Source organism: Anabrus simplex, chromosome 1 (genome assembly GCF_040414725.1).
Source record: "Anabrus simplex isolate iqAnaSimp1 chromosome 1, ASM4041472v1, whole genome shotgun sequence".
Taxonomy (NCBI): domain Eukaryota; kingdom Metazoa; phylum Arthropoda; class Insecta; order Orthoptera; family Tettigoniidae; genus Anabrus; species Anabrus simplex.
Window position 1 is genome coordinate 245657144 of NC_090265.1, and position 25428 is coordinate 245682571.

Consider the following 25428-nt stretch of genomic DNA (forward strand, 5'->3'; position numbering starts at 1 on the left):
AGTTAAAAAGAAAATCAACAACTTTTGGAATGAACAAGGAAATAGTTGAGGCTGATATACGCGTCAAGAATTCTAATGATTTGAAGCAATCTCCAGTAGCTAAAAATCTGAGTCACTGCCAGTTGCAGCTGAGAATTGATACAACTTCTCATCTGAGTGTTTTCTTTGGGGATATGAGGGGCAACCTAGAAAAAATTAATTACGAATAATATGCCAGTATTTAGCATATCGGTACCGGTATTATAAAAGTCATTTCGTCCACTTACCAAAAGGTACAACATTTCAAATGTACTAAAATCCATCCTTAAGAAGTCTCTATAACCATCTCCTCCCTCGTTTAATAAATCAACTAGTAAATGTTCCTGTATTCCAAAAACGGGTCTTTTTTTTTTTTTCAAGGATTCTTTAACCCAAAAGCTCCTGACTTTTTTCGCTTCATTCTGTTGTCTTGTTTTAAAACACAACAGCAAGATACCAGCCATAGCAAGACGTTTTCGTCTGCTTGGAGCCATATTGGAAACTGTACTCTTATACGAGTAAGCACCATAAACGTAAACGCGTTTCCTACTCGTATACGAGTTACTCGTAAATGTAAAGCCGGCTTTAAGAATGTCTCCTGCCACAGCTGGTGAAGGGGAAGGTAAGGGTGAAGGCGGATGACAATGAAGAGGGATAGGGTCAATGACATCACGGACATGCTGTTCGGTATAAATAATTGAGTCATTTACATTAGCCATTGTCAACAGAAAAATTCAAACTACTCACCCAAGTTGTTTCATAAGCACCTCCAGAAATATTTATACAATCACTCTCGCACACACTATCACATTCACATACACAAACATTATACGCTATTATACCACTCATTGTTTTTCCTGTGCAATCTCGTCGCTCACATAAGGCTTATTAATTGTGCCATGCTGCTAACAAACATTTTCTGTCCATTGTCTTTCAAAACAACAATGCGGCCATCCTGTGTCCACACCCGTCGGAGTCCGAAGTGATCACGTGCCCTGTTTAGAATAGTTTTTCTGATACCTGTCAGGGATTCTGTCAGTAGAAGGCCAGTTCCTTTTAACAGCCGCTTGGCTCTCCAAACTCTGTCCCGGTCATGATAACGCACAAACTTTATAATTATAGGGCGCTTACCCGTAGCAACAACCTGAGCTGTGGTTCGTTTTAGCACCCCTAAACGATGGCAACGATCTATATCAGACATAGTTATATCTACATTTAACTTGCTCTTCATTGTGTTGATAACTTTATCGTAAACGTTCTCTGCCGGCTCCTCAGGAATACCATGTAGCACTAAGCAGTTCCGCCGGCTGTGCTGTTCAGCTTCATCAAGCAGTTCGGCCTGTTGTTCGAGGCGCTGTTCAGTAAATTCCAGTTTTTTTTGTTATGTCTTTCAGCTCACTACACACCTTTACTTGGAACTGGGAGAACTCAGCCTTTAGCCGCTGCAGCTCATCCGCGCGGCAGGTGCAGCTTGCGACGTGTTCCAAGCGGCCTTGGAAGTCCTTCACAACATCTTCAATAGACGCTACACGACGAATAGCTTCTTTCGCGGACATACTGAATGATGCTTCAGGTCAATGACAGTTTAGTTACCCTGAGAAAGTCACAAATGGCACTTGTTGGCTGTTAATCTTGCTAATTAACGAGATTTACTGGAGAGGCGTTTCACACAACAGCAGCAGTTGGCTACTTTTATATTGTATTGATTAGGTGAATTACCTCGTTTATCTACAATAATTGGCTAAATTTGATAAGAAGAAGAGATAGAATGATAGGACACCCAAGACTTGTTCAGTTGGTTTTTAAGGGAAGTATAGGCAGTAAGAGTATGGGTAGACCTAGGTGTCAATATGACAAACAGATTAGAGCAGATGTATGATGCAGTAGTTACGTAGAAATGAAGAGGTTAACACAAGATAGGCTGGCATGCAGAGCTGCGTCAAACCACTCTATGGACTGATGGCTCAAACAACAACGTTGTGACTTCAATGGGTTAACAGTGTTAATAAGCAATAAGAGCTTGATACAACATCAAGCAAATGTTTATTGCAAATGGGAGTAAATAATCTCTTAAAAAGAAGTTAGTGTGAAGTTGTTATATTTCCACATTGAACAATGACAAATTGGCTATGAACAGAGACATTCTTGTGGTTTTGGTTTTGGATATTTGTTAATAAAAACAGTGTTGACACGTTTATTACCCTTAACACCTGTTACATAGATTAATTTCTAAGCTTGGAGTTTCTGTTCCTTACAACTGCAGCAAAGAAGAACACATATCTGTCTAAGTTCATGTTTAAAAATTAAATAACTGGAAAGGAGGTTCAACCTATTCAATACTCAAAAGAAAGAAACGTAGCAATCACATTTCTATTTAAATGGGACCGGTTTCGACCTTAGTCTAGGTCATCATCAGCCATAAAAAACATATAAAATGTTTATGAATGTTGGAGGTCAGTTCCACACTCTGTTAGGCACAAAGACACGACATCACATTCTGTCCTGCACAAAGTCACAACACTACTAATCAACATACGAAGATCAAAAAGGCTTGAATTCGCAGACGAACAGATCTGTAGTAGAAAGCCGCCAGCTCCCGGTGAGCAGCGCGGCACACTCAAGGTCACGCGCTGCTCACCGGGAGCTGGCGGCTTTCTACTACAGATCTGTTCGTCTGCGAATTCAAGCCTTTTTGATCTTCGTATGTTGATTAGTAGTGTTGTGACTTTGTGCAGGACAGAATGTGATGTCGTGTCTTTGTGCCTAACAGAGTGTGGAACTGACCTCCAACATTCATAAACATTTTATATGTTTTTTATGGCTGATGATGACCTAGACTAAGGTCGAAACCGGTCCCATTTAAATAGAAATGTGATTGCTACGTTTCTTTCTTTTGAGTATTGAATAGGTTGAACCTCCTTTCCAGTTATTTAATTTTTAACATCAATAATTTCAATACGGAACAATGAAATTTTTATCTTTAAGTTCATGTTTGTTAATTTGTCTGTTCAGAGTATAAGTAAAATATGCTCAGTGTAAATAAATATATAAATGAATGAATGAATGAATGAATGAATTAATTAATTAATTTCAAGACAATTGTCCATTACAGTCTTGTTGCTGTCACATGAGTAGGTAAAAACTGCACCCAAAGATCATTTTCAACAATTGAAATTCTCTGCCATGTAACATTTCCAGTTTTCTTACACATAACTTCAATGCAATTTTCTCACTAACATTTTACCTATAATTGTCTGCACATCGATATCCTTCTTACACAAATCTGCACATGTAGCATCTTTTTCAAAAGGTTTTATCGTTACACCAGTAGCTTCATTAAATAACTTTTTTGCATGTAGTAGCAAAGTTAATGTAAAACACCAAGCAACATAATTACTCTTTCTGGTGCCTTCAGAAGTTTCAATCATGATTCTAGATTTAATTTTGTATCCAAGGCGATTTACTATTTACTAATGACAATTTTCTAACAATATAAACTGATCAGACTTACTGGGTTAGGTATACAGGTTATGTCACTGACCATTTGCTTGCATTTTCATTCATAGCCTCTTTTGTAGTCTGGGTTAATAATCTGTTATATGTGCATAATTACATAGCCTGACAAAAAAACTGAAGTACCCAGAAGGGGACAAGAAAACAAAATGAAACTTCACATATTGAGAGGGTATGTGATGTTATTTCAGCAATTACAAAATCAAGTCAAATTTATGAAGAACTTGGCAGTAAGAGCCCATTTATCAGTATGACGTTGCACCCCCTCTGGCCTGGAAGAATGCACTGATTTGATTGGGAAGGGAATCATAAAACCATTGTATCCTCTCCTGAGACAAGCTGGCCCACAACTGCTGTAACTGGTCCTTGATATCCTAGATAGTGGCACTGGGATGGAGTAGATGTCCGAGCTGGTCCCACTCATGTTCTATCGGGGACAGATCTGGGGATCTTGCTGGCCATGGAAGTACCTCAACATCTTGCAGACAATTCATAGAGACACATGCCGTGCATGGACGAGCATTGTACTGTTGAAAAATGGCACCACGATACTGTCACATGAAATGTAACACACGAGGACACTGGATGTCCTGCCATCAGTGTTCCCAAAATCACTAACAGCCGTGACCTGAAGTCATACACGATGGCTCCCTACACCGACGCCAGGAGTAACACCTTTGTGCCTCTCTAAAACATTCGAAGAATAGGACATCTCCCCAGGTTGTCACTAATAATTGCAGACGATGGTCATCCAAGGTAGAGCAGAACCGTGATTCATCGCTGAATACAATGTGACGCCATTCATAAGCAGTCAATGCTTCCAGATCACAGCATTACTCCACACACAGCAGTTTGTACTGTGATATTAATGACAGCCTACGCATGGGATAGTAACTCCCTAGTCGGCTGCTGCTAGTCTCCAACCAATGGTGCAGGATGACACAGAATGTTGCAGGGAGTCCATTAACTGTTTTTGGATGGCAGGCACCGATATGAAGGGTTATGATGTGCTTGGTGCATAATACAGTGATCCTCTCTTGTGGTAGTTAGATGTGGTCGACCAGAACCTTGACGATGAGTATGCCTACCATCAAGTTCCTATGCAGTCTAACATTAGGTGACTGTCACATCTGAATGCCTCACAAATCTGGATATTGCAAAATTCGACCAGCCAGCCAAATGGAGACCCACAATGAGCCCTCTTTCAAACTCAGTCAGGTGCTGATTACGCTGTCTCACACAAGTACGCCGCATCTCCGTGTCCTTCACAGTTATCAGTCAACATCTGATGCTGGTAACAATACTAATGCATTCTCGTGGCTGTTCTACCTGTCACACAGAATTGCAACTCTTATTATTTCATACCCACCGATAGTGTGTACGTGTACGAAGTTACGTTAACAACCGACCATTTCTTCTGGGTGCTCCAACTTTTTTTGTTAGGCAGTGTATCTGGGACGTAATAAAGGGCCTTAAATTATTTTCAGACTCGGTTTACTTTAAAATGTACGGTGATTGAATTTTGTACAAGTACAAGAGCTTGCATCAGAGTAATATGCAATTGAAACTGGTTAAGACGTCCCTCTCTAGTGCACTTCCCTGGTTATTATGCGATTATTACAAAGTCCCAGTTTATGTCCTATTAAATAAATGCTAAGGAAACCTGGATAGCATATTTATGTCACTCTTTCGTTTTTTATTTTTCTTTCGTTTTTTATTTTTTAAATAACTGTTAGGCTCTTCAGTCTGCCGAAACTAACTTTCAGTAAATAAATTTATTAACTACCTGAAAGAAAAAACATATGGTAACATTATTACACCTAAAAAGTGAAGTTAAATTAAGAAATGATAGAGTGCTCTATGAATTTTTCATTGATACAGTAAACTATGTATTTTGAGGCTGAAGCACAGAAAGTAAGGTCTGTCTGCAGACATATAAGGAATGAGACACAATTATATGAATATAATCAGTGAAAATTCCTAAGGGTAGATATTAAGCTGAACCATATCCCAGGACAAGGCTTGCCAAACAGGGATGTATCATAAATGGTAAGGCCAGTCTTGGAGCAACAGTGTGTTTAAGGAAAAATATTATCATCTTGGTTGACAGTACACAAAGAAAAGAACCAAACAAATAATTGTTGAATATAAAAGAAAATAACAGAAGGGTTGTGAAAGAACACACCTGGAATTGCAACGGTATCCTCAGTGTACACAGGAAAGAGTGATCAACATAAAGCAGATAATTACACACCAGTCAGCTCAACATGTTCCATGTATGCTTTCATTATACATTTTTTTTTTTTTTTTTTTTTTTTTGCTAGTGGCTTTACGTCGTACCGACACAGATAGGTCTTATGGCGACGATGGGATAGGAAAAGCCTAGGAGTTGGAAGGAAGCGGTCGTGGCCTTAATTGAGGTACAGCCCCAGTATTTGCCTGGTGTGAAAATGGGAAACCACAGAAGACCACGTTCAGGGCTGCTAACATTGGGGTTCGAACCCACTATCTCCAGGATGCAAGCTCACAGCCGCGCGCCCCTAACCGCATGGCCAACTCACCCGGTTCTTATTATATTAAACACCTCTGCAACATTATTATATTAACTGGTTTGATAGAAAGCAATTCAAGGTTAGGAAAGGACATTCTAGTGAGGTTCAACTTGGTGGATTACAGGAAGATATAGTAGATATTTTAGATTCAGTATCCGTGGTTGAGAGGAAGTTGGATGAAAACCAGTGTGGTTTCAGATCACAGAGGGGCTGTCAGGATCAGATTTTCAATATGCGCCAGGTAATTGAAAAATTTTACGAGAGGAATAGACAGCTGTGTTTATGTTGTGTAGATTTAGAGAAAGCATATGACAGGGCACCAAGGGAAAGGATGTTCACCATACTGGAGGACCATGGGATGAAGGGTAGATTATTAAAATCAATCAAAAGCATTTATGCTGACAATTGGGCTGCAGTAAGAACTGATGGTAGAACGAGTTCTTGGTTCAGGGTACTTACAGGAGATTAGACAATGCTGTAATCTTTCACCTTTGTTGTTCGTAGTTTACACAGATCATCTGCTGAACGGTATAAAGTGGCAGGGAGGGATTCAGTTACAATAGGTGAAAATGTCTGGCCTATGCTGATGACTTGGTCTTAATGGCAGTTTGTGCTGAAATGCTTCTGCCTTAATATCCTGGAACTTGAGAATAGGTACAATGAGTATGGTATCAAACTAGCTTATCAAAGACTAAATTGATAAGTAAACTCTTTCAAGACTAAATTGATGTCAGTAGGTAAGAAATTCAACGGAATTGAATGTCAGATTGGGGATAAAAGCTGGAACACGTAGATAAATTCAAGTATTTAGGATGTGTGTTCTCCCAGGATGGTAATTTAGTGAGATTGAATCAAGGTGCAGTAAAGCTAACGCAGTGAGCTCACAGTTGCGATCAACAATATTCGGTATAAAGGAAGTCAACTCCTGGATGAAAGTATCTTTACATCGGTCTCTTTTCAGACCAACTTTGCTTTATGGTAGCGAAAGCTGAGTGGACTAAGGATATCTTATTCATAAGTTAGAAGTAACAGACATGAAAGTAGTGAGAATGATTGCTGGTACAAGCAGGTGGGAACAATGGCAGTAGGGTAGTCAGAATTAGGAGTTAAAGGCTAAGTTAGAAATGAACTTGATGGACGAAGCTGTACCAATAAACCGGCTTCAGTGGTGGGGTCATGTGAGGCGAATGGAGGAGGATAGGTTACCTAGGAGAATAATGGACTCTGTAATGAAGGGTATGAGAAGTAGAGGGAGACCAAGACGACGATGGTTAGATTCAGTTTCTAACGATTTAAAGATAAGAGGTATAGAACTAAATGAGGGCACAGCACTAGTTGCAAATACAGGATTGTGGCGACGTTGAGTATATTCACAGAGGCTTGCAGACTGAACGCTGAAGGGCATAATGGTCTGTAATGATGATGGATAGATGGGTATGTCAAATGGATTAAATCGCTATTGACCTATCCAAGGCTTTTGATAGCATGACTTATAACGAAAATGTGATCTTCTGAACTAGACAGAGTGACTGGATGGGTGGTTAAATTTCGAGAATATAGAACTTAGCGAATTAGAGTAGGTGAAGCATTATCTGATCCTGTATTGAATAACTGAGGGAATTCCACTAGGCAGTATTATGGGACCTTTATGTTTTCTTACATATATGAAAAATGAGTAAAAAATGGCTATTTGTAGATGACATTATGTTGTACAAAATAATAAATAAGTTGCAGGATTGTGAGCAACTGCAAAAAGACCTCAACAAAGTTGTGAAATGGACAGCAGACAGTGGTATCATGGAAAACAGAGTGAAAAGTCAGGTTGTAAGTTTCAACAAGAGGAAGAAAACTCTCACTTTTAATATTGTGTTCATGGAGTGAAAGAACTTCATGAGTATTACTTTAAGTACTTAGGTGTACAGTGATGGAAATTAGTATAAAGGCATGTGGTTTTGTGTGGGGAAAAAATTATGTTTACTTATTTAATATTGCATGCATTTTTTTCCTTACAGTTTCCAATCAAATCATACAAAATACATTCTCATTTTACATTTAGCATTAGTACTTGAAAAAAAAAAAAAAAACATATCTTATAAGTTACCTGTCTTGTACCTATATGGAAATTGATATAAAGCTACGTATATATTTTTGTTAGAATGAACTAAGGTAAACAGTAAACATATCACAACAATGACCTAGTATTTAGTTGGACCGCCAATGTTCTTAATAACTGCGAAAATCCTCTTGGGTATTGATTGATAAGAGCAGTAATCACTTCTTCGCGAAAATCCTCTTGGGTATTGATTGTATAAAAGCAGTGATCACTTCTTCTGAGATTGAGGTCCACTCCATTCGAATTGCAGTTTTCAGCTCAGCCACAGTCACAGTCACAAACTGCCGTCCATCGTGACAAACACATCTTGCTAGGATGTCCCATAAATTCCCTGTTGGATTTAAATCTGGACTTATTGATGGCCAGCTCATGAGTGTAATTCCTTTATATTGAAACCACCCCTTTGTCTTGGCAGACCCGTGAACCATAACATTATCTTGTTGGAAAATTAAATTATCACGATCAAATTTGTCACATATATTAACCAATTCAAATTCCAGCATTTATGTTTAACCATCAGATTACATTCTGGGGTGCAGCCATGTTAATTTAGCAGTGCCTTTAGCACACAATGCTGCCCAGATCATAATGCTGCCTAAACCAAAATTTCTACTCATCCAAACTTGTTCTTCTTTATGGAGATCATGCCAATAATAAGGAAAACCATCTGGCCCATCCAAATTAAAATTCTTCCCATCATCGAATATTCCTTTGTTCCATTCTAAGCTCCATGACATATATTCTTCAGCAAACTTCAATCAAGCCTCCTTATGTTTTAAGGTGGTTTATAGAGCCGTTTCTTGAATGCAAGATTCTTGTCTTCAGCCAGAATTTGTCTAAGGCATTCGAAAGTGACTGGTAACTGCAAATCAGCCACAATTTGAGAGGAACAGAAGCTGTTGACTTTTGCTTTACAAAGAATCGGATGCTGACCATTTTCTTGTCCGACTACACTTGCCGTTTTGTACATACTGTACACCCAATTTGACAAAATTATCAATAACACAAATTGTAAACCCTCATTTCTTAGCAGTTTGGCGATTAGACAGGCCCACTTCTTTCTAAGCCTTGCTTGCTCTTCATCTGAGAGTCTTTCCATGTGGTATTATTACAATTGATGTACATGTGAACTGGGCAACATTTGTAGACACACCTCCAAGCTATAACAGTTTCCATTTATCACCGATGCAAATCAAACAACAGACCTGCCTTTATACAAACTTCCACCCCTACGACCATCATTCTTCTCTTATTTATCTATAAGTACTAATGCTAAAGGTAAAATGGGAATGTATTTTGTATGCTTTGATTGGAAAATATACAGGAAAAAATTGCATGCAATACTAAATTAAATAAACGTTTTCCGTTTTCCCTCTCACACAAAACCTTGTGCCTTGATACTAATTTCCACCACTGTATAACGTAGGAATGATCTTTCAATGGGCTAATCATAATAACAACGTTATGAATAAAAGGTTACAGATCTCTTTGTACGGTTATCAGTAGGACTCAGATTTATCATCATCATCATTTCCTATTTCCAGCTTCCCGGGTTGGGTTGAGAATCAAGGACCTCCATCGCTGCCTGTCCCTCCACCACTCTTCTCCTCTTTTAAGTACATCTTCTGGTTTTCCTCCCCTCTTCTCTATGCACTCCCACACTGAATCTGTCCACCTCTTTCGGGGTCTTCCTCATTGCCTCTTCCCTGTTAACTTTTCTGAAAAAGCTTTTCTTGGTACACTCTCTTCTCCCATTCTCATCATATGCCCATACCACTTTAGCTTTGTTGTTTCTATACTCTCTTGAAGTTTCAAGATACCTGTCCTTTTCTTTCTCTCTTCATTTCTAACTCTATTCTTTCCGGTCTTGCCCTCGATACCTCTTAGGAATTCATCTCCACTGCCTGTATTCTACTTTCCTCTTGTTTTGTTGTAGTCCAAGATCCAGTTGCATAGGTTAGTATCGGTTAATAATAGTTTGGATATAATACTTTCTTACATTTTTTCAGGACATCTTGGTTCCACGAAATACCCGTTACACTTTGGTAGAAGCTGTCTGCTTGTTGTGTTCTTTTCCCAATTTCCTAGGTTATCTTTCCATCTTCTGTGATCACACTTCCCAAGTACCTGAAACTTTTAACCACGTCCAGAATTTTACCATTCAGTTTTATCTCTCCTATTCCTTACCTCCTTTCTTCACCTTGCCATCACTATCGTTTTACTTTTCTCCGTGCTTACTTTAATCCCAATTCTTTTATCTCTTGATTCCATACATCTACTTGTTTTTGCACTTCCATTTCATCCTCACCCCATATCACTATATCATCTGCGAACAACATTGCTTTTGTTGCCTGTCTTCCCAATCTCTGTTTAATGTTCTTATGAATTTCATCCATGACTATGATGAATAGTATGGGAGATAGTACACTTCCCTGTCGCAGACCAGTTTCAACTTTAAACCATTTTGTTTTTCCTATACTAGTCTTCACACTACTAACACAATTTTTGTACATAGCTTTTATCATTTGCACTTCCACTCTGTTAACTTGTTTTTTCCCTAATGTATCCCATACCAACTATCTGGGCACACTGTCATAAGCTTTCTCAATGTCAAAAAATGTCATCACTATGTCTTTTACACACTCCCATCTTTTCTCAATCATATGCCTTAATGTAAAGATCAGGTCAAACGCTGATCTGTCTTTCCTAAAACCATACTCTTCTTCTTCTTCTTCTTTTCTTCTTCTTCTTCTTCTTCTTCTTCTTCTTCTTCGATTTCTCCTTCCAGCTTCCTCCTCAGTTTTCCTTCCAATACTCTCTCAAATATCTTCGCTACATGGGCAATAAGGGTGATCCCCCTGTAGTTATTACATTCCTTTTTATCACTTTTTTTTTTTAATAGCAGGATAATTAAACCCTTTCCCCACTCTTCTGGGATCTCTTTCTTCCTCCAGATTATTCTAAATAATCTATACAGCCACTGTAGCCCTATTGGTCCTGCTGCTTTTATCATTCCCGTAGTTACCTCACCCACTCCTGCTGCTTTACCGCTCTCCATCTTTTTTTATGGCTTCCTCTATTTCTAACATCGATATCTCCTTTTCTTGTTCTTCTTCTTTTTTCTTGCTCCTTCTCATCTATCAGCTCACTGTGTTTAATATTTAGTAATTCTGTGAAGTATTTTTCCCATCTTTTTAGATTTATACGACCTAAAAAGTTTTAAAATATGCATGCATTTATGCCCTAGAAAGTACCAAAATATGACATAAAACCCTGGGAATATGACCTAAAAATAAAGGAATAAATGAAAAATGTATTTACTTTTAACACTTGGTTTCAGATGAAATAATTTTCATACCTCTCAGCCTTCATTTTCAATAGAGTTACTCTGGATGACCACAGGAAATTTCAGATGGTCAAACTTGAAAGATCTTCAGTTGTCAACAAGTAGAGCCTTGTTCATGGAGAAACTCTTTCCTACACTGCATGACTTCATGGGAGAACACTTGAAAAAAGTGAAATCATTAGTGGAAAGCTCTGGTTCATTTTCGTTGAATTTCGCTTCTTTTCCACAAAGAATGCCAGCAGCTTTACACAATGCTGGATATCCACGATTTTGTTCAAGCACACATCATTTTTCCCTGAACTTGTCAGCTACTTCACTCTGAAATTTTGATAACTCACTCTCAGTCTCTTTCACAATGCTTAGTCCATCACACAACTGTATGACCACAGTTTCAAGGCGAGTGATGGATTTTGATCACAGAGAAATTTGAAATTATGTAGGCTAATTTTCTTGTCATGCAGGATGAAAACAACTTCTGTACATTTTTGACTCTAGATGAATCACTTCTGTCAAAGTCATTGAAGATCTACTCAATCTCACTGTAGTTTGTGCAATAGTAGTTTACAGCATCAAGCCAAATCCCCCAACGAGTTACAACAGGCTGAGGGGGCAAGGGTAGTGATGGTGCCTCTTCTTAACCCATTTGTGTCATATGATAAGCTGTGGTCGTGCATGGTGTTTTGGCGCATGAATCAAATGACGAGCTCAGCTCACAATGACACAGTGTCTCGCTTATCCTCGTATATTAGATTTCCTTTGTAATATAATTTAATTTTTTTTTTTTTCTATTTGCTTTACATCATACCAACACAGAAAGGTCTTATGGCAACAATGGGATAGGAAAGGCCTAGGAAGTGGAAGGAAGCGGCCGTGGCCTTAATTAAGGTACAGCCCTGGCATTTGCCTCGTATGAAAATGGGAAACCACGGAAAACTATCTTCAGGGCAAACGACAGTGGGGCTCGAACCCACTACCTCCCAATTACTGGATACTGGCCGCACTTAAGCGACTGCAGCTATCGAGCTCGGTAACATAATTTCTAATAATACACACTGTAGGGAACTAGAGGCATGTACTATTGGTAAACAATGCTGTCTGGAATTGTTGAACAACAGTTTATTTTCATCGGTATTCAGTATTCACTATGCAGTAGAAGCGGTTTCGCGGTAATGTCAACGAGAGATTGAAACCACTTGTAGACGTTGATTTAGATGGCGATTATGGCAATAACAACGTTTTGGAAAATGAATCCATGTTCGAGGATAGTGATAGCAACGGTGAAAGTTACTGAAGTGAGAAGAATATTGAAGAAAGTGAGTGAAAGGCCGCACCAGATTCTTCCAAATGTGCGCAGCCATTGACACAAAAGAACCGTAGTGATCGGAAATTGGAGAAAAAAAGACAATAATCCGATATATACCCATTTTGTGGATACAGCGGTGTTTCAGAAATACTTACAAAAATCCGCCAACGTCCAAAACTGCAATGTTTTTTAAAGAACACGGGTCCGCTCTTTTTAACCCATTGAACTGCAATTTTTCTTGAAAATAAATATACATTGATTACAATTTAATCTAGCTTAAAAGAGAACACTTTTGCTACAGCAAGTTAACACACTGAAACACAGTTCATATTCTAACAATAGTTCATCACAGTGTGGTAGTTCTTAAGAACACTCGTCTACATGCAGTGCCACCTTACACTTATCACATTCATAACGGGATTCACCCCTGTTCTTTCCTTGAGATTTTTTCCTCTGCGGTCATAGCAGACCTTGCATTTTCTGGATGGAGATGCCTTGCTTGCTGTTGCTGTTATTTTGACAGGGAAGTGACTGCAATGTTTTCCTTGTAACCTCACTGGTGTACTTCCTGCACTGAGCCAGCCTCTGGTTGGATAATCAGGCAGAACAACACCCTCCAAAATTTGCTCCGCAACATCAACCCTAAAACTGGAAAAGCTGGGCCTCCTTTTTCCAGGATTCACCATTCTGCATTGGCATTTCGAGCACACAGAAGTATATTTTCTTACACCCTTTGGCATATTGTCTCATTAGGAGCTATGATGCAAGGCGTCGGTCATATGAATCACGCCCACCTACGTCGCAGTCTTCATTTTCTTCAATATTCATCTAATTCTTCTGAACTACTAATGCTAGCATCACTTGAAGGTAATTCAGTATCACTTTCATCGGAAAAACCGTCACTCACATCACTTTCCCCCAAAAAACCGTAATATTCAAGCTTCATCCGACTCGGCCATGACGTTGACTTTACCTTCACTAAAGCTTTACACGGGAATTTACTCAATCATATATAGACTCTTTGGCTGCAAAATACATAGCTGAAGGGCAATGATAGCTAAAATACAATTACCAACATCTCGTAGACATGTTGCGATTGCTAAAAAATATCGATATGTATCCGTGGAAACCTCAACAAAGCAATGAAGAGAGTGGATGGAAATTTCCGTCATTGCATTTATGGGAACCCGCAGACAATGCCAGAAATATCCGTCATTGCAAGGCAATGGGTTAAAATATTTCAAATGAAACATTTGTATTACAGCCAGCAGTCACTCAAGGAATGAAGAATGGGTAAGTCAAAACCTTCAACGGCATGAATGCGAATTTGAGTGAATTATCTGTATTTGTTTTTATTTTATACATGTTTTTGTGTGACAGGTACGCTCAGACTACGGGTGGGTAAATAAAATCTAATTCCAGTCAACAACATTGCCATTTATTGTGACTTGAATAGGTTAAACTTCTGAACACAAAATGGTACCTTAACAAAAATCTTCTTGGCATTAGCAATGAATTTATCCACCTAAGGATAGTTCCCTCGGATCTCTTCAGCCACGCTATGTAGGGCATGTGCAAGACAGGTTACACGCACCATTTTTGGATGCAACATTTTAAGACCTTTCACTGCTTTTACCATGTACGGAGTAGCATCAGTTACGAAGATTAGCACATATTCTCATGGTACTTTACCTGGTCACAATAAATTCAATGCAGTTTCATAAACAACTATGATGGAGGAGTTGTGCTCCTTATCCAACACCTCACACGTCAACAGAAATGTTTTTCCACGCTGGTCATGTTTAAGGGTGCCTATAATAACATTTGCCACATATCTACTGTCTACGTCGGTGGCTTCATCTATGGACACCAAGAGTTTGTTACTGCCCACACTATTTCTTATTTTGTTCATTGCATCATCATAACAGGAAGTCAGATAGTTCTTCCTTAACGTGGACTCAGAGGGTATGGGATAAGTCATGTTCTTCTCTAAGAACTTTTAGAAATTAGGTAAATGAAATGGCGTATGGGTTTTAGTGCCGGGAGTGTCCGAAGACAAGTATGGCTCGCCAGGTGCAGGTCTTTTGATTTGACTCCCGTAGGCGACCTGCGCATCGTGATGAGGATGAAATGATGATGAAGACGACAAATACACCCAGCCCCTGTGCCAGCAAAATTAACCCATGATGGTTAAAATTCCCGACCCTGCCGGGAATCAAACCTGGGACCCCTGTGACCAAAGGCCAGCACGCTAACTAACCATTTAGCCATGGAGCTGGACAGAAACTAGGTACTTCTACTCTATAGAGAGGAATGTTTGATGAAATCAAAATTTCACAAAGATTCTTAGAAAACAGAGAAGATGCACCACCCGATGTAGATGAGCTGCTGACTGGTTTCTCAAACAGCAATCGCTGTCTGTTTTCTGCTGCTAATTCTAAGCTGCGTAAGCTTTTATGTTTATCAGTATTGCAATACTGTTGCACTGTAAAACGTTTCTCAGCCGTAATTTTAACCTCGCACAGTTTACAATATAAAATATGTCCACCAGTACTAAAATACTTTTCACCGGAATCTTTAACAAAACTTCACAACCTCACACTATCAGAGCGCTTTACTTTAGGCACCTTGAAACGACATTGAACTACTCTTAGCAGATAGCAGGGACATAGATAGTTTGTGGTTGAAATTCCTTTCTACCACTTCACAAAACACAGAAACTGAATGTTGTCCATCAGTAAGGATAATGAAGTGGGACGGGGGAGAGAGAGAGAGAGAGAGAGAGAAGTAGCTATTTGTTTCTTCCCCATGCACAATGAATCACACTTTTGGCATCTCAATTGGGCTCATGCTATTCCAGGTATATTTATAGAACCTTTCATACGCATTTGTGAACTCATGTTCTTGGTAAAACTCGCTACCACCCAGTGAAAGTTACCAAACAAACTTCCCTTCAGACAGCTGCAGAAGCATTATGAAATGTTGTTTTGAACAATATATTATGGTGAAATGTTAAATACTACATATGAGGGCTGTTTATTTTTTTTTTTTCAAGTTCCGATAGCCCACAAATAATAGACATATTGAGATAAGTTGATTTTATTACCAAAAGATTTGAACATTCTTACTTATTTTTCTATATAGTCACCATGAAGGTTGAGGAACGCTGGTCTCTCGTTATTACAAATGCCTCAACCTTCATGGTGACTATGTAGGAAAATAAGTAAGAATGTAAAAATCTTTTGGTAATAAAATCATCTTGTTATCTCAATGCGTCTATTATTTATGGCCTATTGGAACTTGAAAAATAAAAAAAAAGCCTCGTAAATATGACAAAGTAACCTCTTATTTGATAATCAGGCCAAAATATGACCTAACGCTAAAATATAGCTAAAAATGCATTTATATGACTAATAAAAACTGGTTTTTCATGTTCACAAATGTTGGAAAAGTGCTTAAATTAATCATGGAAAATTAAGTCAGGATAAAAATATCACGTCATAAAATCCGAGCCGTAGTTATCACGGTATTTAAATAAGGAGAGATCATATAAGTCACTGATGAGACCCCAATTAGAGCATAGTTCCAGTGTATGAGACCCTCAACAGGAGTACCAATCGATCATCACTGATCTGCACTTAGGACTGTTTCCCAGGTCACAGATTCTCTATTAATTGTTTACCTAGACTTTTCTTAAATGATTTGAAAGAAGCTGGAAATTTATCACATATTTCTGTTGATAAATTATTCCAATCCATAATTCTTCATGCAATAAATGAATATTTGCCCAAATTTTTCCTCCCAAATTACAATTTTATCTTCATATTATGATCTTTCCTACCTTTAAAAGCTCCACTGAAGCTTATCCATCTAAGGTCATTCCACACCATCCCTCTAGTGACAGTGCAGAACATACCACTTAGCTGAGCAGCTCGTCTCCTTACTCTCAAGTCTTCCCGCCCAAAGTTTGAAACATTTTCGTAACGCTACTCTTTTGTTGGACATCATCCAGAACATATCATGCTGTTTCCCTTGAGTTCAGGGGAATAAGTCACAGTTTTTTTCACCATTGTTATAATTGGTCACACTTCATCATAACTCATTCATTTTCATCACAGATGTACATTTGTCACAAGTGATTTATTAGTAACAATATGAATTGGTTACCGGTGGATAATTAGTAACAAATGGAATTCTTACTGAATTAACACTTATTAGTCATATAGTAAATGTGTATTTCCTGATATTTTATTTTTTAAAATCTGCTATATTGTGGCCTAATGCCCAGAGATAGTCCAGGACATTTCCTTCTTCCTTATATTGTTCATAATTTCCAACAATGCGAGAAATACATTTGTCGGTCTCAGCGTATTTTCTTTTTTCTTAGTTGCTGAGTGTTCAGCATCCAGCCGTTCAATATCTCTTGTCAATTTCCGCTACCACAGCTTGCAGATTTTGAAGTACATTATTCCAATGAAGGAAGGTGCTTTCTGATTAATGTGTTCAGTTGCCTGTGCCATCCTTCACAGGAATTAATATTACTAGGAAGGTTTTCAATAAACCTATTATAACAGTTCCATACCTTAGGAGGAAAAAGAGGTTGCTGTCTGTCTCTTCTGCATAACTATCTTTGACATAACAAAAAATTGGTATAAGATCTTCATGAGCTTTCTCTTGAAGGGTGTTGAATGCAAATGGGATATCTTCTTTAGGAATGAAAGCCTGTGAGATCAAAGAATGAAAATGTGATCTGAATTCATTATTTTCTTCTTCTTGATAAAATTCTGATTAACCTTCTCCAGAAAGACTGACCGATGTGAAAAAGACAGCCTGATATTTTGGCTTCTGGACATTAAACTTTGATCACACAAATAATTACCGATTCGTAGTCTACTGATATGAATTGTGGAATCAGTTGACGTTGAAATCTATGTAATACTTCCTCCTTCATAACACAAAAAGTGTTTGATAGGAATTCCTGGTCTTTCCTTCCATCAATACCAGTATAATGGGAAACCACTGACTTTGAATGTTTACATGTATCGCATAAAGCTGTAGCAGGATTCTTGGCACATATTTAAAAGTGCCATCCATTATCCAATAATTCAGAGGTGCCAACCTTTGAAATGGCTTTTCTGTAATCCCCCTCCTCTGCCCTCCGACAAAATTTTGAATTCAAAACCAAAGCACACTCGTCTGTTCTGGATAATAACACACTCTTTGCCCTTTCCGACAACAATCTATTCTATAATATATCCTATTACACAATAAATTTGCACATTATCAGTTCTGTCATAAAGCATTCTTTATAGCTTGTTTCCCATGCAAAAGTTGCTTTTGTGTGGGATTTTTCTTGTAGCATCCTTCCCTCTGTGAGAACATTTTCACCTTATGAACAATAAGCGATTCTAGTTTAGGTGTGATTATTGTAGGCCTGAAGTCCTTCTCCTTTTTCCTATTAGCACTGAGAACTCTTTCTGTGGGAGAGTTACTGTCAGGAACCCTTAATACTGCAATGAAGACCTCATTTTATAGTGAAGAATAGCAGAGTAGAGTTCCTTCACCGGGCGAGTATTTAAAGCTGCCCGTTATCTTAGCAACTGGAATATATAATTGGAGAGGAATGTTCGTAAGCTTCCACAGAAGGCTGTGAGTTGAGAATTTTCTCAAATTTGTCTGAAGGATAGAAAAAGAGAATTTAAAAATGAATATCAATTTTAAAAATAAAAGTATCAGTTCTTTTCCAAAAGAAATATTACTGACAACTACGAACATAAAATCTGCCACTAAAGTATGTAATTGAGCAAAAAGATATTTACAGATGGTCTACATTCATTTTTTTAAAATGTGAAAGTTCACAGAGATTATGTGGTAAGTAAAGAACCTACCTTCACATGTTTCACAGACTTCAATCAAACATGTTTTCAATCTTTGGAACTTTGGAAGTGATGAAATTCTACTTTCAGCTGATAGATTCTGAGAATTCTCTGGTTTATTTAGCAAACAAACTGACAACTTAATGATCAATATCATTGAGGTTTATAGAAGGAAACAAAGTAGACCTGAATACGTAAAGAGGACAAGGTTTTACCGAATTAGTGATGTGCGGGTAAGAATGACAGCGATTGGTTTTACTCGTTTAGCTGCAATTCTGGTAAAGTTCTAGTAACAGGAAAACCTTTACAGCAAACCTAGTATTTGTTAATTTAGCAAAAACAGGGAAGATGATTTTCTGTCTTAACACAAATACAAATTGTCAATTTTGATCTGTATACTTTACACTATATTAGCCCGAACATAATAACATGTTTCTCATATTAAAATGTACAAATAAAACCCATCCAGTCATCTTACATGTGCAGCCTAAAATTTAAAGACTCATTTTTGTAAAGACATATTGTATCTTTCCCCAACTGTACTGGCTTGTCTGGGGGAATTCAGTATGTGCATGGCAGCCGAGCTCAAGGTCATGAATCAACCAAAATATCTTGAGCTCTGACCATTTTTTCTAATTTGTGGCCTGTTATCTATTGTTGCTTGTGTTGGCATCATTGTGTTAATGCATTCAGTTCTGATCACTATTCCACTGTGTGAAGTGGAGAGTGTATTCGTCACTTCAGTTAAATAAAGGAGGGAGATGTTATGATATAAACTTCACATTGTGATTATCTTTTTTTGCAAGGCAAAATGTGTAAATAACATACAGGCTGCTAAAAAGTTTGGTGTTTCAGAGTGTAAGGTACTATATTGGTGGAAAAATGAAGGAAAGTTTAAGAATGTCAGCATGCAAAGAGAAACATTCAGAGGATCATGGAAAATTTAGTGAATTTGATATGTTCGTTACTGGATTTGTGCAGGAGGAACAAATTCTGGTTTATCCAATAAGTCATGAAGTTATTAGAAGTGAGGCATTGGAGGCTGCAGGTGAGTTAAAAGTTCTGGTAACTGAATTGATGGCAAGCCTGGGGTGGTTTAAACAAATGATGGGGCATTCAGGACTCATTTAAAACATTGTACCACAATTGTACAATGCCTACTGGCAGATAAATTTGGTTGCTTACCAGTGTCATATCATAAAACTGAGGAAAGTCCATAATATTTTATACTAAAATAAAATTAGGTTAGACTGTGCCATCTAGAAGGTCGCATGTATTTTGGGCATCACATCTGCCCACAACAGGAGAAATGAAACACTATTTACAATGCAATGTGTTTATGTGTTACTTACAATGCACTTAATTCTATTTTACTACATTATTTACAATTTTAGCAGCATTTAATTGCATAAGCAAAGAAGGGGACAGTGATATGAGAAATAAGATATGAGAAATAAGATATGAAGCTAAGCCTTCCTGCAGTTATGTGACGAGCGTGAGATCACAGCACGTGCCTCCACGAGTTGTCAGAGCTGCGTACCACAACCAACTTGTTAGTTGCATAATTTTCAATCCGATGTAGATATCTTTGAGATTCTTTCACCATTCTGTTTGTCTTGCTGATCACTCTCCTGGCTTACAATTTGACTAGCAAGTGTTGAATGGCTGCAGATACAGAAACCGTGAAAAGAAAATTTTGTTGTACATTTTTGATGTCCACAATCACTTATTCACAAACTATACTTATATACACTATTTCATCTATATGTGTTACCCAGTCTATTTCCTAACAAAACAAAACCAGAATCTTTTAAATCAGTCAATGCATTCACTCGCTACGGTGCTCTGAAGTGTACTGAGTGCATATAATTAAGTGCTGAAAGCATGAGACCTTCACAGGGAGAGATTCCATCACTGTATCAAATTTATCATTGTGACATTTAGCTGAGGCCTTGAGTTTACTAGCAATATCAGAATATGAGATGTATCAGAGAAACGTAATATATGAATATATGAAATGTACGACAGAAATGCCAGTGATGAAAATGACTTTCAACATTCCTTGCATGCAGGTCTGTGGAATGAGGCATTGTCACATAAAAACTTTTGTTCTAGATATACGTTAGGGCTTCTTAAATTATCTTGGTTATTTGAGAGCTTGAATATGTTGGAACTGCACTGATTATTCTTCTAAATACCTTCCAAAAATTCAGGGTCATCCTATATTCAGGTCAATAAGGTAAAAGTAAACATAATCACACTTGAAACTGAAACTTCATGTCACATACAAACAAAAGAAAAGCAAAATAATTCTTACAGCATATTTCGTTAGGGGCTCGTATTCCTTGATGGCTGGAATTTTCTGTATGGCCATGGAACTTTTCCCAGGGACTTCTGGAGAGAATGATTCTGCTGCTTCTTGTTCTCTTCTTTCACCGATGGGACTCTTTGCTACAGGAGCTAACAACTGTTTGAAAAAATTTCTTATATATGTGTATATTATAACAAAACCAGCTCCACAGATAAATCCCATAATATACGATGGGACAGAAAAGAGCAAACACATGAAGAGCATAATAAGAATTAATAAAATGAATCTGTAAGACCACAAAGTTGCAAAGATACCGCGAGTTTGTCCAAGACAATGTCTTCTTAATGGCTGCGAAGGATGAGAAGTAGGAATTCCAGTTCGATAATCCACAGTAGGAATGTCTGGTTCAATTACTAATGTATCAGGTTGTTCTGAAGAAAACCTTGTGTCTTCAGAGACTTCAATGGCAGGTTCCACATCACTATCACCCAGTTCAGAACCATCATCTTCCCCAGCAGATGCTGAAAGGGATGACATAGTCACAGTACTTCCAAGGGGAATTTTGTAACCACTTTTATGTCTGTGACGCAAATTGGAAAGATGTCTCATTTTTGACCGGAAGTTAGATTTCTTTATAAAACCCTCTGAAGATATATCTACAACATCTGAAGCCTCAACAGCAGATGAAGTACTAGGTGGATCTGTAAACGAATCACTAAAAAAATTGTCCTCTCTTTCTTCAAACGAACTTGATTTCACATGGTCCTTACCAATAAACTTTCTGGGACTATCATTCACTCTAGCTGCCCCAATCTTACACTCAGGCACGGATTTTGCAGATGGTTCTGATACATCTTCTGAATCACTTATACTAGAGTTATCCTTGCTTTTCCCACCTGCACCTAACCTACCCCCCCTACCTAACTCAGCACTGCTAGAGAGAAGTGAAGAGCTTGATTTTCGATCACTTTTAATTTCACTAAATTTTTCTTCCACTGTTTTAGTGATTTTGCCTTTGAGTTCATGAAATATTCTCCATGTATCACCACTTGAGGAGCCAAAAGTACCAATATCTATGATTCCTGCATCCATACTTGTAGATCTCTTCCCCAAACCTTTTAAATATTCTTTCATTGGAGAAGGATCACGGGATGGAGCAGTGGTAGCAGAAGCTGAAGCTGACCCAGTCAGAGTGACTGTTGAAGTTGTAGTTGTCAAGGTCATAGGAGGCACCACATCACCAGGAGATGATACACCTGAAATATCCTTGGCAGAACTGGCATCATCCTCTGCAAATAAAAATAAAACAGAACATCATTGCCTCTCTTTTTTTATTTATAAAAGGATGTGTTACATTTCAATATAAAAAATGGACATTTCTCCAAAATAAAAAGAGCATGAAGATGCAGCTGAACGTTTTGGATCAACAGTGGACACAAAGACCAATTATGAGTGTACGGAAAAACACAGAGAAAAAGGTTGTAGAAAATTGGTAAAAGGGAATCATAATTTCCTTTTCCATGAAATGAGATATGGAAGAATGTAATAACTATATGAGAAATCAGAACTATATCCCATGTTACCAAATACTTGAAAGAAGAATTGGAGAAAAGGTAAAAATGCAATGACAAGATGGTAAACCTGCTTTTAGAAGCAGCTGTTTTCCACATCAGGAGCAGCCTGACAAAAATTTGGTAGTAAGAGTAAAATAACTGGAAAATTGCCCCAATCATAATAATATCCTATCATTTAAAAAAAAGTAATTATGTGGGCTAAGTGTGACAAACTGGAGAGCCAGATATAAACTGTTTTACAGGAGGGCCAGAGGCAAAACTTGCATTAGTTTAATCTTCAGAAAGTATATGCAGCAATACACAAAGATACTAGCAATTACAGTGAAAAATTTGACAGGATTTGTTTCATGTAAAGCTAGAAATAGAAATAATAACCTGGAGTACTTCCACAATGTGGCAAATAAATGTATACAAGAAAGGTATTCACGAAGGACATTTTATATTATTGTGTTGGTATTGTTATTTTTGTGTTTGTAGGTTGATAATATTTGTATGCATTATGTTGTTATTCATTCCAAGGGAGATGTTCAATAGATTTCCAATGTCTTTGAAATCATTTAAGAAACGGCTAGAAAAACAACAGATAGGGAATCTGCCACCTGGGTGACTGCCCTAAATGCAGATCAATATTGATTGACTGATATTGATTGATTCAATAAATTCAAGATGCCAGCCAAGATGTCAGCTTCATTTTAGACCTCAAAGAGGCAGATAAGGCCATACTCATAGGTTTTACACAGTTCACCACAGTAATGAATCGCAACGAAAACACAGGAATACATTATAACAGTGGCACTAAACGAACATGTTTCCATAAAATAATCATAGTGAATGGATATGACATTGAAATGTTAACCACATGTAGTCACATTCAATGTGATGAGGTCAGAAATAAATCTTTAAAAAGTGTGAATATTCCACGGAGCTCCTTAAGTTTGAATAGTGAATAATGAGGTGTTAAGTAATTATACATTCTGCAGTACCTGTGATATATGAACAAGGATGTAGGAAATTATAGGCCTACTCATGTGACTAATCTATGTGTCATAATATTGAATGGTGATGGTGCGATATGTAACAATTCCAATACACAACAGAGTTCAGTGAGGTAAGACAGGTAGTTTCCTTCCTAAAATAAATGACCAGTCTTGAAGTAAACATAATCATTTGAAATTTAACATGGCTGAAGATAAGGTTAAGCAACTTGTTAGACTTCAGGCAGCTACAAAACCTGTGTTTACCAGAGTAGAAAATTTAATTGCTAGTTATGAGGATAACCCCTTACATGCTCACTTAGAAGTTAGATTAAATTTGCCAGAGGCTCAGTGGGTGAAGTATAATGAAATTCAAGAAGAAATGGAAACAGTTCAAGGTCTTACTAATGAATCTGAACGCGGTCAAATGGAGGACAGATATTGCAATGCTGTTAGCTTCTTTCACATTTCAATGAACAAAGCCGAATGTAACTGGCGCATTAGTTCGGATCCATCAATAACTTTGCAGCAACGGTATTAATTTTTTAGAACATGAATGCACCGCTTTAGAAAGCTCACAAGGAAAGATAAGAATTAATGACCAGAAGTATGAAAACAACAGCGCAAGTCTAAGAGCCAGTGACAATCGTTTGTCAGTGTCAAAAATCAATGTGCTATTGTAGTAATTCCCATGCTGTCCACCAGTCTCCAGAATGTAAAGCTTCACAGAATCCTACAAGGGATGAAATGATTAAATGCTATAAATTATGTATGCATTGTCTTAGTAATGATCACATGGTTAAACAATGCAGATCCAGCTGATGTAGAGTATGTGGCATCGCAGTCAGGAATTACTCAAAGTGGACAATACACAAGGGGTTATACCATACATTTAAGGAGACATACGGCATACCGTGTGTACTGTAAGGAACAGCTAAGGTGAAGGTCAAGGACAATGCAGGTGATCAGCAATCATGTCAGATTCTTCTTGAGAGTGGTTCGCAATCTAATTTCATCTCAGAAAGCCAAGTTAGAAGGTTAGGTTCAACTCATTATCAGACGAGGAATCAAATATCAGTAATGTAACAAACAGTCACCCACACTGTTCAATGGCAATTAAGCTCCATACATAATACCTATAAAACTAAAATAATGTGTCTGGTTCTACCACAAGTTACTAATCAAATGTCTACTGTACATATCGACAATTCTAAATGGACCTTCCCCTTTTGTGTAGAACTTGCCAATGAAGATTTGAACAAGCCTGCTGATGTCGACCTCCTCAATGATCTTATTTTAGAAGGGGAGTTTGAATGTAAGGGATTGCCAGTTTTCCAGAACACACAGTTAGGCTACATACTTGCCAGGAAAATCCATCGATGATATGTTCACTGTAGCAAACATACAAGTCACGCTCAATTCATTCATAGATACATACATATTACATCACCTAATGAAGTGATTCTAGGCTGTAGATGATATTTCAAGTAGAACACTTACTCAGGAGGAGAAAGCTTGTGCAAACCACTTCCTACAAAACACAAGATGTCTACTGAATGGTCAGTAACAAATCAGACTACTAGTGAAACAGATTCATCAATCATTCTGAAATCCAAATTTATTAGATAAGAACGGAAATTAAACTACCAGCCAGAGATGAAGGAAAAGTAGAAGGAATTCTCGCAACAATATGAAGTGTTGGGTCATATGTCACTAGTCGACAAAAAGGATGAAGTATTTCCTGATGACACATCCCCACCATTTACCTGGTGTCATAAAGGAGACCAGTTCAACAATGAAGTTAAGGGTTGGTTTTAATGCCTCAGAATGGAGGAACAATGGAGTTAT

At 37.8% G+C, this 25428-nt stretch overlaps 1 protein-coding gene and 1 pseudogene across 1 annotated transcript in view; both read right to left on the bottom strand.

Moving 5' to 3' along the window:
- Positions 1-25428, bottom strand: part of LOC136862482 (testis-expressed protein 2) — a 483604-nt gene that overhangs the window by 347516 nt on the left and 110660 nt on the right. The window contains exon 5 of the mRNA XM_068225772.1: positions 21039-22321. Coding sequence (XP_068081873.1) covers positions 21039-22321 — 1283 coding nt within the window. The remainder of the gene's footprint in view (positions 1-21038; positions 22322-25428) is intronic.
- Positions 11558-19915, bottom strand: LOC136857535 (uncharacterized; annotated as a pseudogene).